Source organism: Chionomys nivalis, chromosome 3 (assembly GCF_950005125.1).
Source record: "Chionomys nivalis chromosome 3, mChiNiv1.1, whole genome shotgun sequence".
In the NCBI taxonomy this organism is placed as follows: Eukaryota; Metazoa; Chordata; class Mammalia; order Rodentia; family Cricetidae; genus Chionomys; species Chionomys nivalis.
In genome coordinates, this window is record NC_080088.1 from 118,690,155 (window position 1) to 118,708,057 (window position 17,903).

Sequence of the window (17,903 nt, forward strand, 5' to 3'; positions counted from 1 at the left end):
TTTCCAGATTCCGCGGGTTCTCTAGCCCAAGCCGCCCTCAATAAACTGACAACGGTGACGTTTATTATTTCTTGAAATTAAACAATGTCGGCTCCCCCGCTCAGCCCAAGGCCCTAGTGAACTAGAAGGAGGTGGGTCTGTTTATATCAGACATCTGAGGTCCCCTTTCCCATCCTACTCAGGAAGGAAAGTCCCAGCCGGCTGCTTTTTTCCCCCTCGCTGGAGCCTAGAGGATTTAACTATAAAAGGCTTGCAAAATCAGTCTCTGGTGCCTCTGCCTGCCGGGCAGGCGCTCTTGCTAGGGCAGATAAACACGAAGAGGTCCGGGCTCCGGGCCTGTGACGAGAGGCCTTCTCACCGCTCTTCTCACGCCGCTCCAATTTAGGTCCAACGACTTGTCCCGGTGCGCAAAACCAGTCGGATGCCCTGCTTTCTGAGGCGCTGTGCCTCACCAGACCTTAAGGAAAAATTTCTAGTGGGGCCGAGGCATGGAGTGCCAGGAATCCGAGTTCTGCATCAGTTCGGGTGCTGTTAGCTTTCTAGTACAGGCTTTGGCTTTCTCTAAAACCGAATCTGGAAGGGGATGGAATTTCTTTCCCTAGTGCCTGGGAGTTTAAGCTCCCCAGGGAAACCTGCCAAGCTCCGTGGAGAAGTTACAGATCATTTATGAGTAACCGCACGCTGCCGATGCGGGGCTGGAAACTAACCCGGCGAACTTGTGAACCTCTTGGCAGTCACAGCAAACCTGCACCTTCAAGGGCAGAGGACAAAAGTTAGTATCTAAGGTGATGTGTCCCCGGGGTGCCACGTTGGTAGGCGGCCACAGGACCAAAGTGAGAAGGCCGCTAGCTTTGTTGGAATGACCGTCTTCCTCACCCTGATTTCAGGTTCCGCAGAAAGTGAGTCTCTAAACACCCAAGTCTGTAAGCAATGCTCTCCGGGCCCTAGTTTCTTCCTAGGTGCCTGCAACCGCTGCTGCTGCTGCCTTCCTTCTAACTTCAGGGGAAACCCGGGGTGGATCTCACCGGGGATGGAGTGGGGCCAGTGCTCTTTATTTCTCCAGGAACTGCTACAATATCAGAAAGGGCTTTTCTGAGTATTGGCATTAACTCCCCCCTCCCCGCTTTCTCTCTGTGTGTTCCTCTCCCTCTCTCTCCCAGGCGGATGTTTCCTAGTTACAAAGTGAAGGTGACTGGCCTTAATCCCAAAACGAAGTACATTCTTCTCATGGATATTGTTCCCGCGGACGACCACAGATATAAATTTGCAGATAATAAATGGTAGGCGCCAGAGTTCCAGAGGGCAGGAGAGGAGTTCCAGAGGGCAGGAGAGCTGGGAGGGAAGTACAATGTCCTATTCCACCCCCGCAACTGAACCAGTAAACTCATTAGTACTTTCATTCAGCTTCCACTAAGGCTCAAGACCCGTGTGCCTATTCTATTGCACAGAAAGGGGCTGCGGCAACTAGCTCCCATTTCATAGGCCTGAAAACTAAGGCTGCCAGGAAGCGAGGGGACCCTGTGTACTTCTAACTCCACAAGGGCTACACACTTTTTTTTATTATTTTATTTTATTTTTGTTAAAAGGGTATTGTTAAAAGAAATATATCCAAGTACTGGATATATTTCTGCGGGGCACAAAACCATTTACAGTTATTTTTATGAGTTACCTGCTTTGAACATGACTCTTTTTTTTATGAAACTGCAAAACTGGCCCATGGCTTTACTGGTAAAGCAGCCAGGAGAGGAGAAGCCATTGCTGGGCCCCACAGCACTGTTGAGGCGTTGAGGCGGAGGCTGGAGGAGAATGGCTCCTTTGAAAGCACTTAGGGAGTTTTCAAGAATTTTGCATGTGCAGATCTTCAGCTCTCACCAATAATTTGTGTGCATCAGAGGCCTTGAGGCTCCACACACTCCTGGAGCTAAGCTGGGGAAGGAAGTGAAGGTAGGGGAAGAAGAAAGAATCAGCGTGGGGTTCTCTGGAGCAGCGGAGGCTGTAACCAGCTGAAGGCGACCAGCTTGTACCCAGACCAGTCCGGCAGCAGCCTTCCTCAGGCCAGCTGCCTCTGGACCACAGAAAGCCCAGCAGCTCTCATTTCCTTCACCTAGGTCCGTAACTGGCAAAGCGGAACCTGCCATGCCAGGCCGCCTCTATGTGCACCCGGACTCCCCGGCAACTGGAGCACACTGGATGCGGCAACTTGTCTCCTTCCAGAAACTGAAGCTCACCAACAACCACCTGGACCCCTTTGGGCATGTAAGTACCCTGATCGCCATCAGTGTGTGAGACAACCCCCCACCCACTCACCCTCACCCCATTTCCTCACTTCTCCCTGGGACTCTATCTTTTTAATCTAAATGTCTCCTTTTTATCTATCTATCTATCTATCTATCTATCTATCTATCTATCTATCATCTATCTATTCATTCGTTTGTTTATTTATTTATTTTGGTTATGCTTCCCCACTTCCCTAGTTCTCTCTCAAAGATTCCATTCACATAGCCTCAAGCTGTCCCTCAACTATTTGGGACCCTCTTCAGGGTAGGATTATCAGTAAGAGCAGCCACACCCAACCCTTCCTCTACCTTTCTGACCTGGACATTTTTTTTGTCCCACCTTCCTGCCTCCTGTTCTCAGCTTCCCCCTTTCTCACCTTCTCAATTCACTGGTACCTCTGCCTTCTTCTTCCTCTAGTTCTTCTATCTTCACCACTCTTTAACGGAGGGGGACAATCCCAGTGGTCTATCCAAGCATCTGCCTTTCTTCTTCCCTGGGTGGCTGTCAGCGGGGCTTCAGGCCACCCTATTTCTAAGCCCTAATTTGTAATTGAACTTCCTCAATGAAAGGGGAATGCCAGCATCCTGCCCCCTCTTTCACAGGTGGCAAGTGAACCCTGGCGCCAGCGCCTGCTTTAAGCTTGGTGTTCTTGGGCCGATCGATTTTATTTTATCTTACTATCCAGTCTCCATTCTCCTCTTCATACTTAGAGCAGAAACCTAAACCTGGGATCTCTTTAACTCTGAGAGGGAGACTTGGGGAATCCTCCCAACTACTTGGGGTACAGTGAGTGTGCAGAGCAAGTGTGCATAGTGAATGTGTGTAATGAGTGTTTATGACTCCTCTCCTTAGTGATCATTGCCTTCAGTGGGTTCCCAGCCCAGTCTCACCCTTATTTATCCAAACAAACAAACAAAAACAAAAACCAAACAAACAAAAACCCCACAGGCTTTTGGGAGAAATAGTCCCAAATCTCTCAATTGCTTTGACTTTGAATTCTGCATTTAGAGCCCATTGCTAACTGATTCAAACATGCTCATCTTTGGAAAGCTGTTGCTCAAAGTTGTTTTTGCAAAGGGAAGTGGGGGGTTCATATAGTTTTTTGGGGGGTCAGAGGATTCACCGGGAGGGGCATATAGTCTCCAGTTTAGGGAAATGAGGGCCTGGATAAGATGGACTTGGGGCTAAGTTCAAATGTTGAAGCTGCTCTTTCTGGGTGACAGTGACAGAGGCCACCTGGGACCTCGGTGGCAGGATGGTCCACTGAGGGGTTCTCTCTATGGGAGAGAAGCCTGGGTTGTGGCTCCAGTTGCACAGATGGCCCAGGGCTCTCCAGGTACAGGATTAGAAAGTTTGGGGTGTTCCCGTGGTTACTAAGCATGTGCATTAAGGTCCTTCCTGCCTCCTCATGAGTGCTGGGACCCTCAAGTGGGGGCTTCTGTAAAACTGTCACATTGTCATCTCAGCTCTAAACTGCCCTTCTGTTTTTCTGACAGTGCTTTTTGGGGTCACTCTGGAGTAGACATCCAGGAGAGGTCCTTAGCCCCATCAACAAATGCAGGCCACTTAGTGGTTTTTGTTTTGTTTTGTTTTAGTTCCTTCTCAACAACCTAAGGAAAAAGAGAGACGTACTCAACCCCAACTTTGAATCTAGAGTCATCCTGATGGAATGAGGGGCCATTAGATCACCCTCTTTCTTCAGTCTCCACACTGTCCCCAGCTGTCAAAGCAATTTGGTTAAGCCGGGAGGACGGCTGTGCTGGCCCAGGGGCTGTGGCAGTCAATCTGGGGCCCCAGTGCAGTCTCTCTGTCGCCACACCGCCTGTGTCAGCCAGCGTCACCATAAGTGTGTGTGTGTGTGTGTGTGTGATTAGAGGTAGACACCCCCCAGTCAGGAACCAAGGGGTTGCATCTCAAGGGCCTTGCTCAAGGGAGTCTGCAAGCCAGAGACACGGAGTGGAATCCTGCCTCTGTTGAGGATGGGGATCCTGTGGGGGAAAGCAGGCCAAGTTTGGGGAATGAGTAAATGTGGCCTGTTGCATTAAAGAAGTTTTGGTGACTTTTAAACAGTCACACACACACACACACACACACACACCAGCATCGAAATATGGGCATCGTCTGGACAGCAAACCTGGTTTTATTACTCTGAATGCTTATGCAGTTGTCTGGACTCCAGCAAGAGTTGCAACCAGGCTCCTCCTCCATCTCTGTCTCCTGACAATACTAACGTGGTTGTAGCAATAGCCACAACAGTACGGGTAAGCCCCACTCAGGGTACCCCAAGAACGGAGAAGGACACAAGTCTCCTTTCCAGCAGACTTCTGTCTTTGAGTCCCATATGTTAGAGAAAAGAAACCTCCAGATCAACCCTCAATGGGGTTGACAGTGGGGGGGGGGAGCACTTCCTCCCCACCTCACTGTTTTAGGAAGTCAGACTTAGCTCTCCCCCACCAACAGTCTCTCTCTCTCTCTCTCTCTCTCTCTCTCTCTCTCTCTCTCTCTCTCTCTCTCTCTCTCTCTCCCCCCTCCCTCCTTTCCATGTTTCAAAACAAAGGGCCTAGGTTTGAGGTCTGTCTGTCTGGCGTTTCCTCAGCCCTTAGTCTTCCTCAGAAGGACTTTGAGGAGGGGTGTGTACCATGACTACTTGTATGTATGGACATACATTCTTCCTGTACCTCCCTGGGCCCCATTGCTGTCCGGCTTTCCCAACCCCCACTGGTTCCCGCCTCCAGACTTGCCAGGCTCCCCGTTGGGGGCGGGAAGTGCCCTTATACACAGAGTTAATTTATTAAGCAAACTTTATTAAGAATTCTGATTTACTGCCTTGTGTGCTTTGGGTAGGTTCCTGGAATATTACCTTGACTTTCTCATGTGGAAATTGTCATTTTTGAAATGTTTCTTTTAAACGAAATCACTGGCCCCTTTTCAAAACAGAAGAAAAAAAAGGCTAATTTTTTTTCTTCCCGGAGAGCCTATATAATAAAGCTAATTGGCAGTACAGATGGGGGAGGAGCGAGGATCTAGCTGGAAACAAAGGGAGTTTTGATTTTGTTTCTTCTGACAATCTCATTTTCTGTTATTTTTCAGATTATCCTGAACTCCATGCACAAATACCAGCCCCGATTACACATCGTGAAAGCAGACGAAAATAATGGATTTGGTTCAAAGAATACTGCGTTCTGCACCCACGTCTTTCCGGAGACCGCGTTTATCGCGGTGACTTCGTACCAGAATCACAAGGTAAGCCCCACTCTCTGGGAGCCTGCAGCGGCAGATGCCTGCTGGTTTACATGGACGCATGCGCTGGGTTCTGGGTTTTCGCCGGAATGCTGTCCTTTAAAGGCTGAGGGTGGGTCCGCAGTCCCGCAGACTCAACTTCTAGTCTCCTTCACGGGCCTGGGCAGGGGTCGAGTTGGGTTTGTTTGCATTATATTCATGGTGGGGGAGGAGCTCTCTCTTCTACCCTTTTCTAGTTAGAACCAAATTTATTATTCACTTAACAATTGGTGCAAGCCTGCCGATAGGGTAGGGAGAAAGGTGCTAGAATTCTTGGCTAATGCTACCCTTGGAGAGGATAGCCTTTTCTGTTGAGACCAGTGTCCTGGGTTTTTAAAAAAGAGGTCCCTCAAGAGGCAATGGGGCAGGTAGCATAGCCGATGCTAACGAGTATGTGCGCGCGGGCGGGTGCTCCGCGTGAGCTCAGTGAGGGCTGACCCCCTGTCGTGGGCCCTGCCCCACCCCCTCAATCTGGGTGAAGTTAGCTATAGGTTGTCAGCTGGCAGGGCAGGGCATGGAAGGGTCATAGGCAGGTTTAGTTCCGGGTCATGCAGTGGAGCTCATTCTGGTGCTGGCTGGGTGGTAGATAATGCCTCAACCAATCCTGTTACAGCCTACTGTGGGTAGTCTCTGAATTCCGACTGTGAGTGGCCAGACTGTGATGGATGGATGATCCCTTCCAGATCTAGGGAGAGTTCCCATTCCTTGCCCCAGAAGAAACCCCTGCCCCCTCCCCAACACAATTAACTTTTTAAAAGGGAAAGAACAGAGCTGACCCCAGCAAGGTAAGGTCAGAAATGGTAAGGTCAGCTGTGGTGACTTAGCGAGTCTATCCTGAGTCGCACTCCCAGAGATCCTGGGTGACTCTGCAAACCCAAACCCTCCTTTAACTGTGGCCATGTCACTGCTTAAAGGGTTCCAGACCCATCACACAAGGACCACAAATACCTCATCCTCCTCCTACTCAGGCAAGCCTAGGTTCAGGGAGGAAGGGTAGGGTGTGTGTGTGTGAAGAGTGTGTATGTATGTAAGGGGTTATATAAATGCTATGATTTGCTTGTCCAGGTCAAGGCAGCACAAGTTGTGGGAATTTATTCTTTCTTTCTACCTTTTTGCGAGTCCTGGGAATTGAACTCAGGTCTTCAGACTTGGAGGCAGGCCCCTTTACCTGCTGAGTCATTTTCTGACCATTGTGTGTGAGTTTTGAGCACAGTTTAATGAACTCTGGTCTAAATGTCTCAGATCTGCCAGTGTGGGTCTCCAGCCACACGTTTGGGTGTGTGTTTGATGACTGCACAGAAACCCCACTCACAGGAGCGGTTTCCTGTCTTAGTTGGGTGTGGCACTTTGGTTGAACTACACAGGAAAGCCTTTTTAGCCAGGTGGAGAGATTTGGGACACACAGAAGAGGGGAGATGAGTTTCTGCCTCCTCCCATCTTCCACAGAATCTTCCCCACTTCTTACCTCTTGTCCCAGAGTTGTGACCAGAGTCCCAGAGTTGTGAATTTCCCACATGAAGAGCCCTAGGTGATGCACTTCCTAGTCAAGTCCAAGACCGTAGGAAACTTTCCTCAGGTCCATATGCAACGTGTAACGTAACTGGGCCATGGTTCCTTATGATCTGTGGACAGTGTCTCTAACTCTATTGTCCCAGCTGGAATGGGTGTTGAGAAGGCTGAGGGCATGGGTAAGCCAGCTGAGAGGTTAACACCACGTGGATTAAGGGGTGGACCCGAGGACAGGGGAGGGGCAGAGTGCTCAGATTCAAAGGCGGGATCTAACTCAGTCTCCCATGTGTAAAATGGGATCTCGACAGCATCCACCTCATGAGGTTCTCTTGAGAATTACAGAAGATAATCACAAGATAAACCCGGGGAGTGGTGTAGGCTTCACGACAAGGCAATGGTGTGGCTCTGGCCACTGGTCAGCTAGTTTGCGGGTCAGCTCTGTTCAAATTTTTTTTATTTTTTATCTTTTGGTGGTGGTGGTGGTGGGATTCTTTGCCTGCTCACTGTCACTCTTTGGTTGTATTAAAATCGGAATGAATGACATTTTAAAATTAGGTCTATTATTGTGGTTAAAAAAAAAGAACTACAAATGTCAATGTTTGTGAACTCCTTGGTTCATTGTCAATCAAGAACTGGCTTGTTCTGTTTTGGATGAAAGAGTCTGGAGGGAATATTCTGGATGAGTGGACAGCCAGGAATATCTGAGGAAAGCAAGTCACTGTTTGGGGAGGGGTTCAAAGAACTCAGAGCCCCCAGGACGCTTTCTCCAGGGAGCCAGGTAGGGATGAATACTTAGCCGGGCTCCTGTCTTAGGCGATAAGGCATACACACACCCTTTCAGCCCAGGACTCTCAGTGGCGACTGTATTTCCTCAGCCCAGCTGTGATCCTAAGCTGGATTCAGGAGTTATTTCCCCAGATGTTTGGCAGACTGACAAAAAAAAAAAAGATATTTAAAACCTCAACTCCTCCCCAGCTACGATGGACGTTCACGCCGGGAAACACATTTTGTTCGGTTTTTCACAGCGGTTGTCAGCAGCTCCCAGCACACTGCCTAGAAATGTGTAGGTGTTAAACACCAGTCACTCGGGCATTCCATTTCCCGCGGCTCTTGCTACAATGGCCATGCGTGTATGCAAGCATGCATGTCCCCCCATGGTATCTGACTTTTCCATTCTGAGGTGCCTTGCTCCAGCTTGAGTCCTTGTGTATGGAGTCCATATTTATGAGGTACTAGCTTTCTGGTCGGTACCAGGAAATGAAGCCCCTAATAGAGTGACATAATTAAGATTTTTTTGGCTCTCGTGAGTTGTTTTTTTTCCCCCAAAAGCAAGAATTTGCAACAATTATTTTCATTAATTTTTACAACCGCTGTCTCACCAGTTGGAGCCAGCAATTATATTTGCCCCCCTTCCACTCTCTCCCTCCCCGGATATCCGGTTTTATGCTGATTTGAGAAGGGAGCACCTTTGTATGGTAAATAGAAGTAGGTTTCCCAGGAGCTTTTGGTAGATGCGGGGCTTCCAGGTGTGCAGATTTGGGGGCTCCTAAGCTGACGTGCTGTCTGCAGTTTATAGACTGGTTTATAATGTATGAGGCCGTGTGCAAAATAAGATGTGTTTCCCCGCACAGCCTGTCTAGAAGGATTTCTCAAAGATGATTCTCTGCGTGTGTGTACGTGTCTGTGTGTGTTGTGTATGCGTGTGATGCATATGTGTGTGTGCACATATGTGTATGTGTGTTTGCCTGTGGTATGCATATATGTGTGTGTATGTGTGCACATGTATGTGGACATGTGCCTTGGGGTATGTGTGTGTGTGTGTGTGCACTCTGTACACAAGTGGAGGTCAGATGACAACTTGAGAGGATCAATTCTCTCCTTCTCTCCTCTCAGTCCTAGGGATAGAGCTCAGGCTGCCAGGCTTGGGGACACACACCTTTACCAGCTAAACCTCCTCAGGGGCCCCACCTTCTCACTGAGACAGGGTCTTTCACTGAAGTCAGAACTTCCCAATTGGCCAGATTGGCTAGCTAGTGAGTTCCTGGGGATCCTGCTGTCTCTGTACCCCTAGAGTCTGTGCTAGAGGCAATCTACACCTGACCCATCACCCCAGCCCTCCCTAGCAGTGCCTAGATCTTAGAGGTGTCTATGTCCATTAAAGAAGGGAGACTGGGATGTGGTGCAGCTCTGAACCCTGAACCAGTGTGTGCCAGGCCCTGGATTCTATTCCCAGCACCGCCTAAAAGTAGATACATTTAAAATCAATACTTTATTTATTTATTTATTTATTTATTTATTTATTTATTTATTATGTATACAATATTCTGTCTGCGTGTATGTCTGCAGGCCAGAAGAGGGCACCAGACCCCATTACAGATGGTTGTGAGCCACCATGTGGTTGCTGGGAATTGAACTCAAAACCTTTGGAAGAGCAGGCAATGCTCTTAACCACTGAGCCATCTTTCCAGCCCCCTAAAATCAGTACATTTAAGTGTATCTGTAACTATTTTTTTTTTACCCTATGCAACAAGTTTTTGTTTCCTTTTTTGAAACAGAGTCGCAGTAAGGGGTTTCAAATTCATGGCTCTCCTGCTTCAGTCTTGTGCATGGTGGGATTACAGGTGTGAGCCACCATGCCTAGCTGTTGTCATCATTTTGTACAAATTAAGGAATAGTGAAATTGCAAGAGACTTGAAGTGTCATAGAAGAGTCAATGTGAGCAAAAAAGCATTGTGTGTGTGGTCTGTGTGTGTGTGTGTGTTTGTATGTGTGTGTTTGTTTTGGCCATTTTTGACTTCTTTTTTTAAAAAATGAGTGTTTGAGTGTTTTGTCTGCATGTATGTCTGTGCATATGTGTGTGTGTCTGGTGCTCACAGAAGCCAGAATAAGGCATCGGATTTCCTGGAAGTGGAGTTTCAGGCACTTATGAGCCACAATATGCATGCTGAGAATCAAACATGGGTCTTCTAGAAGAGCAGTTCTGGACTGGGCTCTGATTTTGCCTGTGTTCCCAGTTCATTTGTGCTCAGTGTTGCATTGAATGGAGGGGCTCAGCCGCAGGGGCTGCATGGGAGGCGGGGACATAACTGAGGATTGTTCCATCCTGTTAAAAATGGTCTAGTTATTGCTATTTGTTTGTAATAGTCTCATGCAATTCAGGCTGATTTTCAACTCAGTATGTAGTCAATGACCTTGAATTTTTAATCCCCCTGCCTCCATTGGCTGAGTGCTGTGATCACAGATGCGTGATGTGGTGCTTCATTTACACTTCTGCAATTGGACCCAGGACTTTCTATATGCCAGGCAGGCAACTAAGCTCCATGCCCCGTCCAAATTACTATTATTATTATTATTGGGTCTTGCTTATGTAACCCAAACTAGCCCCCAAACTCTTGATCCTCCTGCCTCAGCCTTCAGAATGTTGAGATTACACATATGTGCCAGCATACATGGCTTTGGTTTTCAGTTACTTCTTTGCAAATTCATTAAAAAAAAATAATCCATCCTTCATTGGATTGTACCTTTTGACAAACTCTCAGAAGGACAGGCAGACCTCAGAATTCAGAAGCTCACGTTTCAAAGATAGTTTCTTGAAATGGCACTGCAGGGTCCAGACAAAATCAGAAAGTGACAAGCATGGCCGTGCAGGCCTGTGATGCCAGCGCCCAGGAGGCTGAGGCAGGAGGATCAAAAGTTAGAAGCTATAATCCAGGAGAATCCAGGCATGACAGAGCCTTTTGGTATTCAGTAAAAAGATGCCAAACTCTTTTGACGTCCACAGAAAGTTCTGAAACCAAAGCCTGCCTTCTGGCTTTAAAGATACAATTGTTGCCATTAGAGAAGGTTCTAGGACAAGCTGATCCTGAACCAAAACTCTCTCACGGAAAACTAGAGAGTTCATGGATCAGACTGAGCCGTTCTCTGTCTCATCTTATCCAAACTCTGAGAACGATCTCATCCGCCCAACAGAACACACTCTTCAGAAAACAAACCTTGCTTCCCAACTTGACGGCCTGAGCTCCATCCCTGGGACGCACAGGGGTGGAAGGTGAGAACTGACTCCCAAATTACCCAATGCAGCACCCCCCCACACACACACTTAAATAATTTTCTGATAAATTTAATAACTTGTCTTAGGGCCAGTGAGATGGTTTAGTTTGCGATACACCTGCTGAGCAAGCCTGAAGACCTGAGTTCAATTCCTAGAGCCTCTGTAAAGGCAGAACGAGAGAACTGGCTCCGTGAAGCTGTCCTGTGACCTCCACATATACTGTAGCACACACAGAGACGCATTTACACATGCACTAACAACAGTAATAATAAATAGGGGCTGAGATGATGGCCTGGTTGTTAAGAGCACATACTGCTCTTGCAGAGGACTTGAGTTTGACTGCCAGTGCCCACATTAGGTGGCTCACAACTATCCAGGACTTTAGTTCCAGGGGATTCAGTGTTCTCTTCTGGCCTCTGCAGGCACCTCACCCAGGTGCACAAACACATCATTTAAAATAAGGCAAATCTTTTTAAAAAAAATAATGGTTGATTTTAATTTTGGGGCGGGGGGCTTTTCGAGACAGTATTTCTCTGTAGCTTTGGAACCTGTCCTGAAACTCACTCTGTAGACCAGGCTGGCCTTGAACTCACAGAGATCCACCTGCTTCTGCCTCCTGAGTGCTGGGATTGAAGGTATGCACCACCGTTGCCCAGCTAATTTTAAAATATTTTATAAATACACTTATTTCCTCCCTTGGTTTTGGTTTTGTTGCAGTGTGTGTGTGTGTGTGTGTGTGTGTGTGTGTGGTTATTCAAGATGGAGTTTCTCTGTGTAGCCTTGACTGTGGACCAGGCTGGTCTCTAACTCACAGAGATCCGCCTGCCTCTGCCTCCTGAGTGCTGGGATTAAGGGTGTGTGTACCACCATGTCCACTTCTTGGTTTTTTACTTAACTAGGTCGTTTCTGCAGCTTCTTTGCTCCCCATCTTCAACTGATGCAATCCATGAACTCTCTAGTTTTCCGTGAGCGAGTTTTACTTCAGGACCAGCTTGTCCTAGAACCTTCTCTAATGGCGTCAATTGTCTCCTTAAAGCCAGAAGGCAGGCTTTGGTCTCAGAACTTCCTATGGATATCAAAAGAGAGAGTTTGTCATCTTTTTTTCTATTGAATTCCAAGTGATTCTGGTGCTCTTGGATTCTCCTTTGTTGTATAGAGTCGTTAACAGTATTTCCAAGTAAAATAGTTTTGAATAGAAAGGGAGTTGATTTAAATAAAAATAGTAGCTGGGTGTGGGGGCTCATATCTGTTCCCTTATAATCCTAGCACTTAGAATTACCTCAGGCTGGAGGCCAGCCTGGGCTACATAGAGACCCTGTCTCAGAGAAACAAAAGTAAATTTTAAAAAAAATCTTAAAATTGAGCTGGCTCGGCAGATAAAGGACTCGCTACACAAACCTGAGGTCTGGAATTCAGATCACCTAGCAACCACACAAATGCTGAGATGGTACAGCTGGGCACCTACAGTCATGTTACTCAGGAAGTGGAGACAATTAGATAGCTAGGCTAGTTGGATCTGCACGCTCTGGGCTCATGGGAGAGATCCCGCCACAGCATATACGGTGGAGGAAAACCCAGGAAGAAGCCTAGTGTCAACTTTGGGTCTTCACATGCATGCTCCTAAACACATGAACATGCATGTACACAGACAAGTATACATACACATACATGTAAACAAAGCAAAACAGACCCCCAATTTATGCAAAGTAGTGTACAGATGTTCTCAGATGTGGCAGTGGCCCTGAAGGGGAACCCCGGGCCGCTGATGGCAGCCACAATGCCCTGGTGTCTGTCATGGGATTCTTTGTGTGGCAGCTAAACTCACACACAACGTTTAGGAAACACTTGTAGCAAATTCCATATGGATGCAGTCTGCCACCTGGATCCACTATTACATCGCCACTAATATAATACGTGTTGATGGCTAAAATTAAAGAGCTGGGCCCTGAACCGAAGTGTGAAAAAACACACAGGTCTGCTTCGGGGTTGTGACACAGATTTTAAAGACAGAGTCCCCACCTCCTTGCCTAGAAAATCATAGAGGGTCAGAACCACAGGACAGCTCCCCTCTGCAGGAGCCTCAGACCTCGGCGTTTATTGTACTGGGTAGCGTTTTCCACCTGGGGTCTGCAAAATGCTGAAATGGGGCATGACCGGACCTTTGAAAGCAATGATCAAGATGTGTTTTCTGCGACAGGGAGATTACCACATTGTGTGGGAAATGCAGTCACCACGTCAACACTCACGGCTGTCTAAGGAAGAGGAGCCAAAAGTGGAGGCTTCCTTTCTCTTTGAAATGCAAAATGCTCCACACATGGGCACGTATGTGCACTTGTGCACGCGCGCGCACAGACACACACACACACACACGATGCAGAATATGACTCCAATTAACGAATAAACCAAATCCAGGTTTTCCCCTTAACAACCTTCTGACCGAGGACATTTTCAAAGCCTCCACTCTAATGTGGGGTCCCGTCACTGTGACGGGCTGTTTTGTGTCCTCTGGGCTGTCCGGAGGGAGCCTCTTTTCCCACATTTGTTATGCACTCTTGTCCCAAGATCCTCTTGTGGTAATCAAGTGCGAACCAACTTGTTCTCCCTCCTCCTCTCAGATTACACAGCTGAAGATTGAGAACAACCCCTTCGCCAAAGGCTTTCGGGGCAGCGATGACATGGAACTGCACAGGATGTCTCGGATGCAAAGGTAAGAAATCGGGGCAAAATGCACCCCCACAGATCCTCCCAGCAACATTTATGCCATCCAATGGAGAAAGACGTCTCTCATTCTCTTCTCTCTGCCTCTCTCTCTCTTCTCTCTCTCTCTCTCTCTCTCTCTCTCTCTCTCTCTCTCTCTCTCTCTCTCTCTCATCTGTCCCTATATGTTCTCTCTCTGTAGGCCATAGGCCAAATGTCAACACAGGTACCTTCCTCAATCACTTCTCTACCTTTTTTTTTTTTTTTGAGACAGAGTCTCTCACTGAACCTGGGCTCCTGATTCAGTCAGGCTGACTGGCCATTGAGCTCCAGGGATCCTCCTGTGACCACCTCCCCACAAGTAGGATTGTGGGCAAGCCTCAGCACACCTGGATTCTGGGTGCCATGGGCTCTGGGGATCTGAACTTAGGTCCTCATGCATGGGCAGCGGGCACTTTATGGAATGGGCCACTTCCAGGGCCCCCCAGCTCTTTCTCCGATAACCTTTATGATCTGGGTGGGCGCTTTCAGGCAGCCTGCAGCGTGAATGGTGGGGTAGGATAGGATCCAGCTGGTCCGGGTTCCAAGGCTATATGCCTCCTCTTCTGTGTGTCCCTCCCCCGCATCAAACCCTTCCCCTTCCCTCATCCGTCTCAGCTGTTGAAGGTTGGTCTTTTGGCAAATGCTCTCCATCAATGAGAGAGAAGTGAGCAACCCCATTTCCTGAGGGCGAAACACAGACCAACTTGACACCAGGTGGTTTCCAGGACAGCTCATGAGCATGAGAGTTCCAGTGGGGAACCAGTGCCAAAAATCAATTGCTAGTTTTACATATCCTGTGGTCACAGTCGCTGAAATGACAGATAGAAAGGGCCGGAACAAGCATACACAGAGAGAACTGGGTCTGATGGAAATGACCGAACAAGTAAGGCAGGTCGTCAATTGATCTCTCAACTTCCAGCTTGACCCACTACATGGCAAGAAAATTAGAAATCACATCTTGAGTCCCTTGATCAAATACGTATGTACAAGCACATGCATGCGCGCGCGCACACACACAAGCACACAGTTACACATGCACGAATACACGCGAACACATACACAAGCACACAGATACACATGCATGCATACACACACATGGTGGGTGCACACGCACACGGTGTACATACAGATGCACATGCATGCATACACACACACACGGTGGATGTAGACACACACACGCTCTCTTTTTCTCTCTGTTTCTCTTTCCCTCTCAGTGCATTTTGTGATTCAAAATAAAATGAAATCATTGATGACATTCTGGAAGAGAAGAAAAGGGAAAGTTAGTTATATTTGGAACATGGTTATTCAAAAAGGGTGAGGAACCAAAAACAGAGAAAGGGATGGAGATCCCATAGTCTTGAAGTCTAAATATTGGTCTAAAAACTGTGTGCTACGAAATCAGTTTAACTTAAAAAATATTATTTTATTCATATGGGTATTTTCCATGCACATGGAAAATGTGCTATGTACATTCAGTGGCCATGGAGGCCAGAAGAGAGTGTCAGATCCCCTGGAACTGGAGTTACAGATGGTTGTGAGATGCCACGGGGGTGCTGTCTTCTGGAAGAGCAAGCGCTCTTAATTGTTGAGCCAACTCTGCAGCCCCAGGAATATTTAAATTCAATATTTGCAAAATGGATTTTTAAATTGGCACTTGCTGTAGTTCTAGGGTCGGAGGAGTCTGTGCCAAAATCCCGTTTAAGCAGAGGTGGATACAACTACCCAAGGCTCCCAGACAGCCAAGTTCAGAGTCACATTCCATGCTGATGGTAACTTTGCCTCAGACGTAGCAACAGCCATTCTGAAGCCCTCTCTGAGAGCTACAGGTGAAGCCCAGGTCATCAAAGGGTCTTAGCATTGCCTACCTCTTCCATCTTTCCTACAAGGCCACGATGGATTAGAGACGTCAGGAGGCGATGGCCTGCTCTAGCCTCAGCAGTCCTAAGGCAGCTCTTTCTGTACCGAGGACCGCATTCAGGGCCTTGCACGCTATAAACCCATGTTCTACTGCTGAGCCCGATTCTTCTTGATGCGTCTTATCATTCAGCACCTGTCTCCTGCCACACTGAACTCCAACCTTCCTTGGCAGCGGCAGCCTCTTGACTTACATACGCTGACTGCAGCCTCTTCTCCTCTGGAGTCTTCTCCAGGCAGTCCCACACAGAGCCTTGGCAAACACAACCAGACAAGAACACTGCACATGCGGGAACTCCCCGGGTTTCTATCACTGTGGAAGGAGGTCCGGGAGACCTCTTACCACTGACTTCACACCCTTCCCATCAGGCCCCGCTACCCCTGGCTTTGTTCATTTGGCTCATGGTAAAGGAGGCACTCTGTACGCTTTTTCTTGTTTGTAGCCTTGGGACGTGTGTTCAGTTTGCCTCTGATCATTCCCCTCTCTCCCCTTGCATTCCTTAATAGTCTTTCCCTGATGGGAAGCTCACAGGAGCAGGTGTCAGATACTAAAGGAGAGGCAGGTGGGGAAAGGGCAGGTGTTTGAGAGCTAGGACACATGGATGTCCTAACCCGCCTTCACCGCCACCGCTGGTCCAGGTCGAGCAGGTCTCTTTCCATTCAGGTGTCAGATGGGAGAGAGGAAAAGGGAGGGGGCAAGGAGGAAGGGGGACAAATGGTAGTGGCTTGTCATGTTGGAGCTGATCTCTCAGCCTAAAAACCATAGGTCTCTGTGGTCACAGGAGTTGTGTTGGGGAAATGGGAGAAGGCTAGACCTTCTTGGGGATTATCCAGCTCTTTGTAGGTGGCTTTAGGGACAGTGATGGAAGAAGCAAAGTGGCTGATGTAACAGAGTTTCAAGGTCAGTCAAAGCTGGGGTTATCCCTTGCTGGGAGGTAGTGACGCACGCCTTTAATCCCAGCACTCGGGAGGCAGAGGTAGACTGATTTTTGTGAGTTTGAGGCCAGCCTGGTCTATGAAGCCAGTTCCAGGACAGCTAGAGCTACGCAGAGAAACCTTGTCTCAAAAAACAAAAAATGAAAAACAAACAAACAAAAGCATTACTTGAGAAAATGCCGGCAGGGAACCTGGGTCCTGATTCAGGGAAACTGTCCCTGGGATTCTCAGTTCTGACTTTATTCAGAATTTATTTTGGGCTGTTGTCTCAAGCCCAGGTTGCTGTAGGTAGTGACAAGCAGGAACCGCAGCTCTTGGAGTCAGCTGTGATAAAGGCCGGCTCACTGTTAATCTTGTAATTCTGTTTCCTGTCCCCCACACACTCGGTGACAGCTGATGGAGGAGGAGGAGGAGGAGGAGGAGGGATGGAATCTGGAAGAGAGAGACAGGGCTCTGGAGGCTGCACAGCTCTTCTAGGGCAGCTTGGCCAAGACCTGGACACCGTCTAGCTCCGTGCTCTCTCTCTTCTGATTCTGCGTTTGGGCAAACACGGCCCTGGCTTAGCTATTCTTCGCTATTCTTCAGTATTCATTTACGGTGTCCGGTTACGGGAGCCGTCACTGCTTATAATAAACATGGGAGAGCTGAGGGGGGGGATTAGACCACGTAAAAGGCCCATTTCCAGCTTCCTGTGACAGTGTGCACGCACCCAGGTTGTTAGGAAAGGTGGGGACTGCCGTAAAAATAACTTCTCGTGGTCAGTGTTCCTCAAAGTTCTGAGAGACTAGTGACAGGGGAGCTGGTTTTAGAGGGTGTGAGATCACCCGCGTTCAGGGCTGAGGTCTCAGAGATGCTACTATGTAGAGAATGAGACTAAGTCAACAGGAGGGGAGGAAGGAAAGAGGAGAGGAGGGAGGAAAGGAATGAAGGGAGAGGAGAAGACAAGGACAGAGGGAGGGAGGGAGGGAGGGAGGGAGGGAGGGAGGGAGGGAGGGAGGGAGGGAGTAGGCAGGATGGCTCCCAGCTGAGTGAAGGAAATGACTGACACTTGCAATGGGGTTGGCGTCCAGAATAGGTAATGTCGAACAGATGATGCTGTCGAGATAACACAAAGACAGCAGAGGACTGGGACTCCTCTGTGGCCAGAGACAACCCTACACCTTGCCCTTCGCTGATGTCCTTGCCTTGAACTTGGCTT

The 17,903-nt window shown here is 48.2% G+C and overlaps 1 protein-coding gene across 1 annotated transcript in view; it reads left to right on the forward strand.

The window, feature by feature from the left end:
- Tbx5 (T-box transcription factor 5) overlaps window positions 1-17,903 on the forward strand; it is a 46,796-nt gene that overhangs the window by 4,511 nt on the left and 24,382 nt on the right. Inside the window, exons 4-7 of the mRNA XM_057765243.1 lie at window positions 1,161-1,280; window positions 2,109-2,256; window positions 5,368-5,520; window positions 13,732-13,823. Coding sequence (XP_057621226.1) covers window positions 1,161-1,280; window positions 2,109-2,256; window positions 5,368-5,520; window positions 13,732-13,823 — 513 coding nt within the window. The remainder of the gene's footprint in view (window positions 1-1,160; window positions 1,281-2,108; window positions 2,257-5,367; window positions 5,521-13,731; window positions 13,824-17,903) is intronic.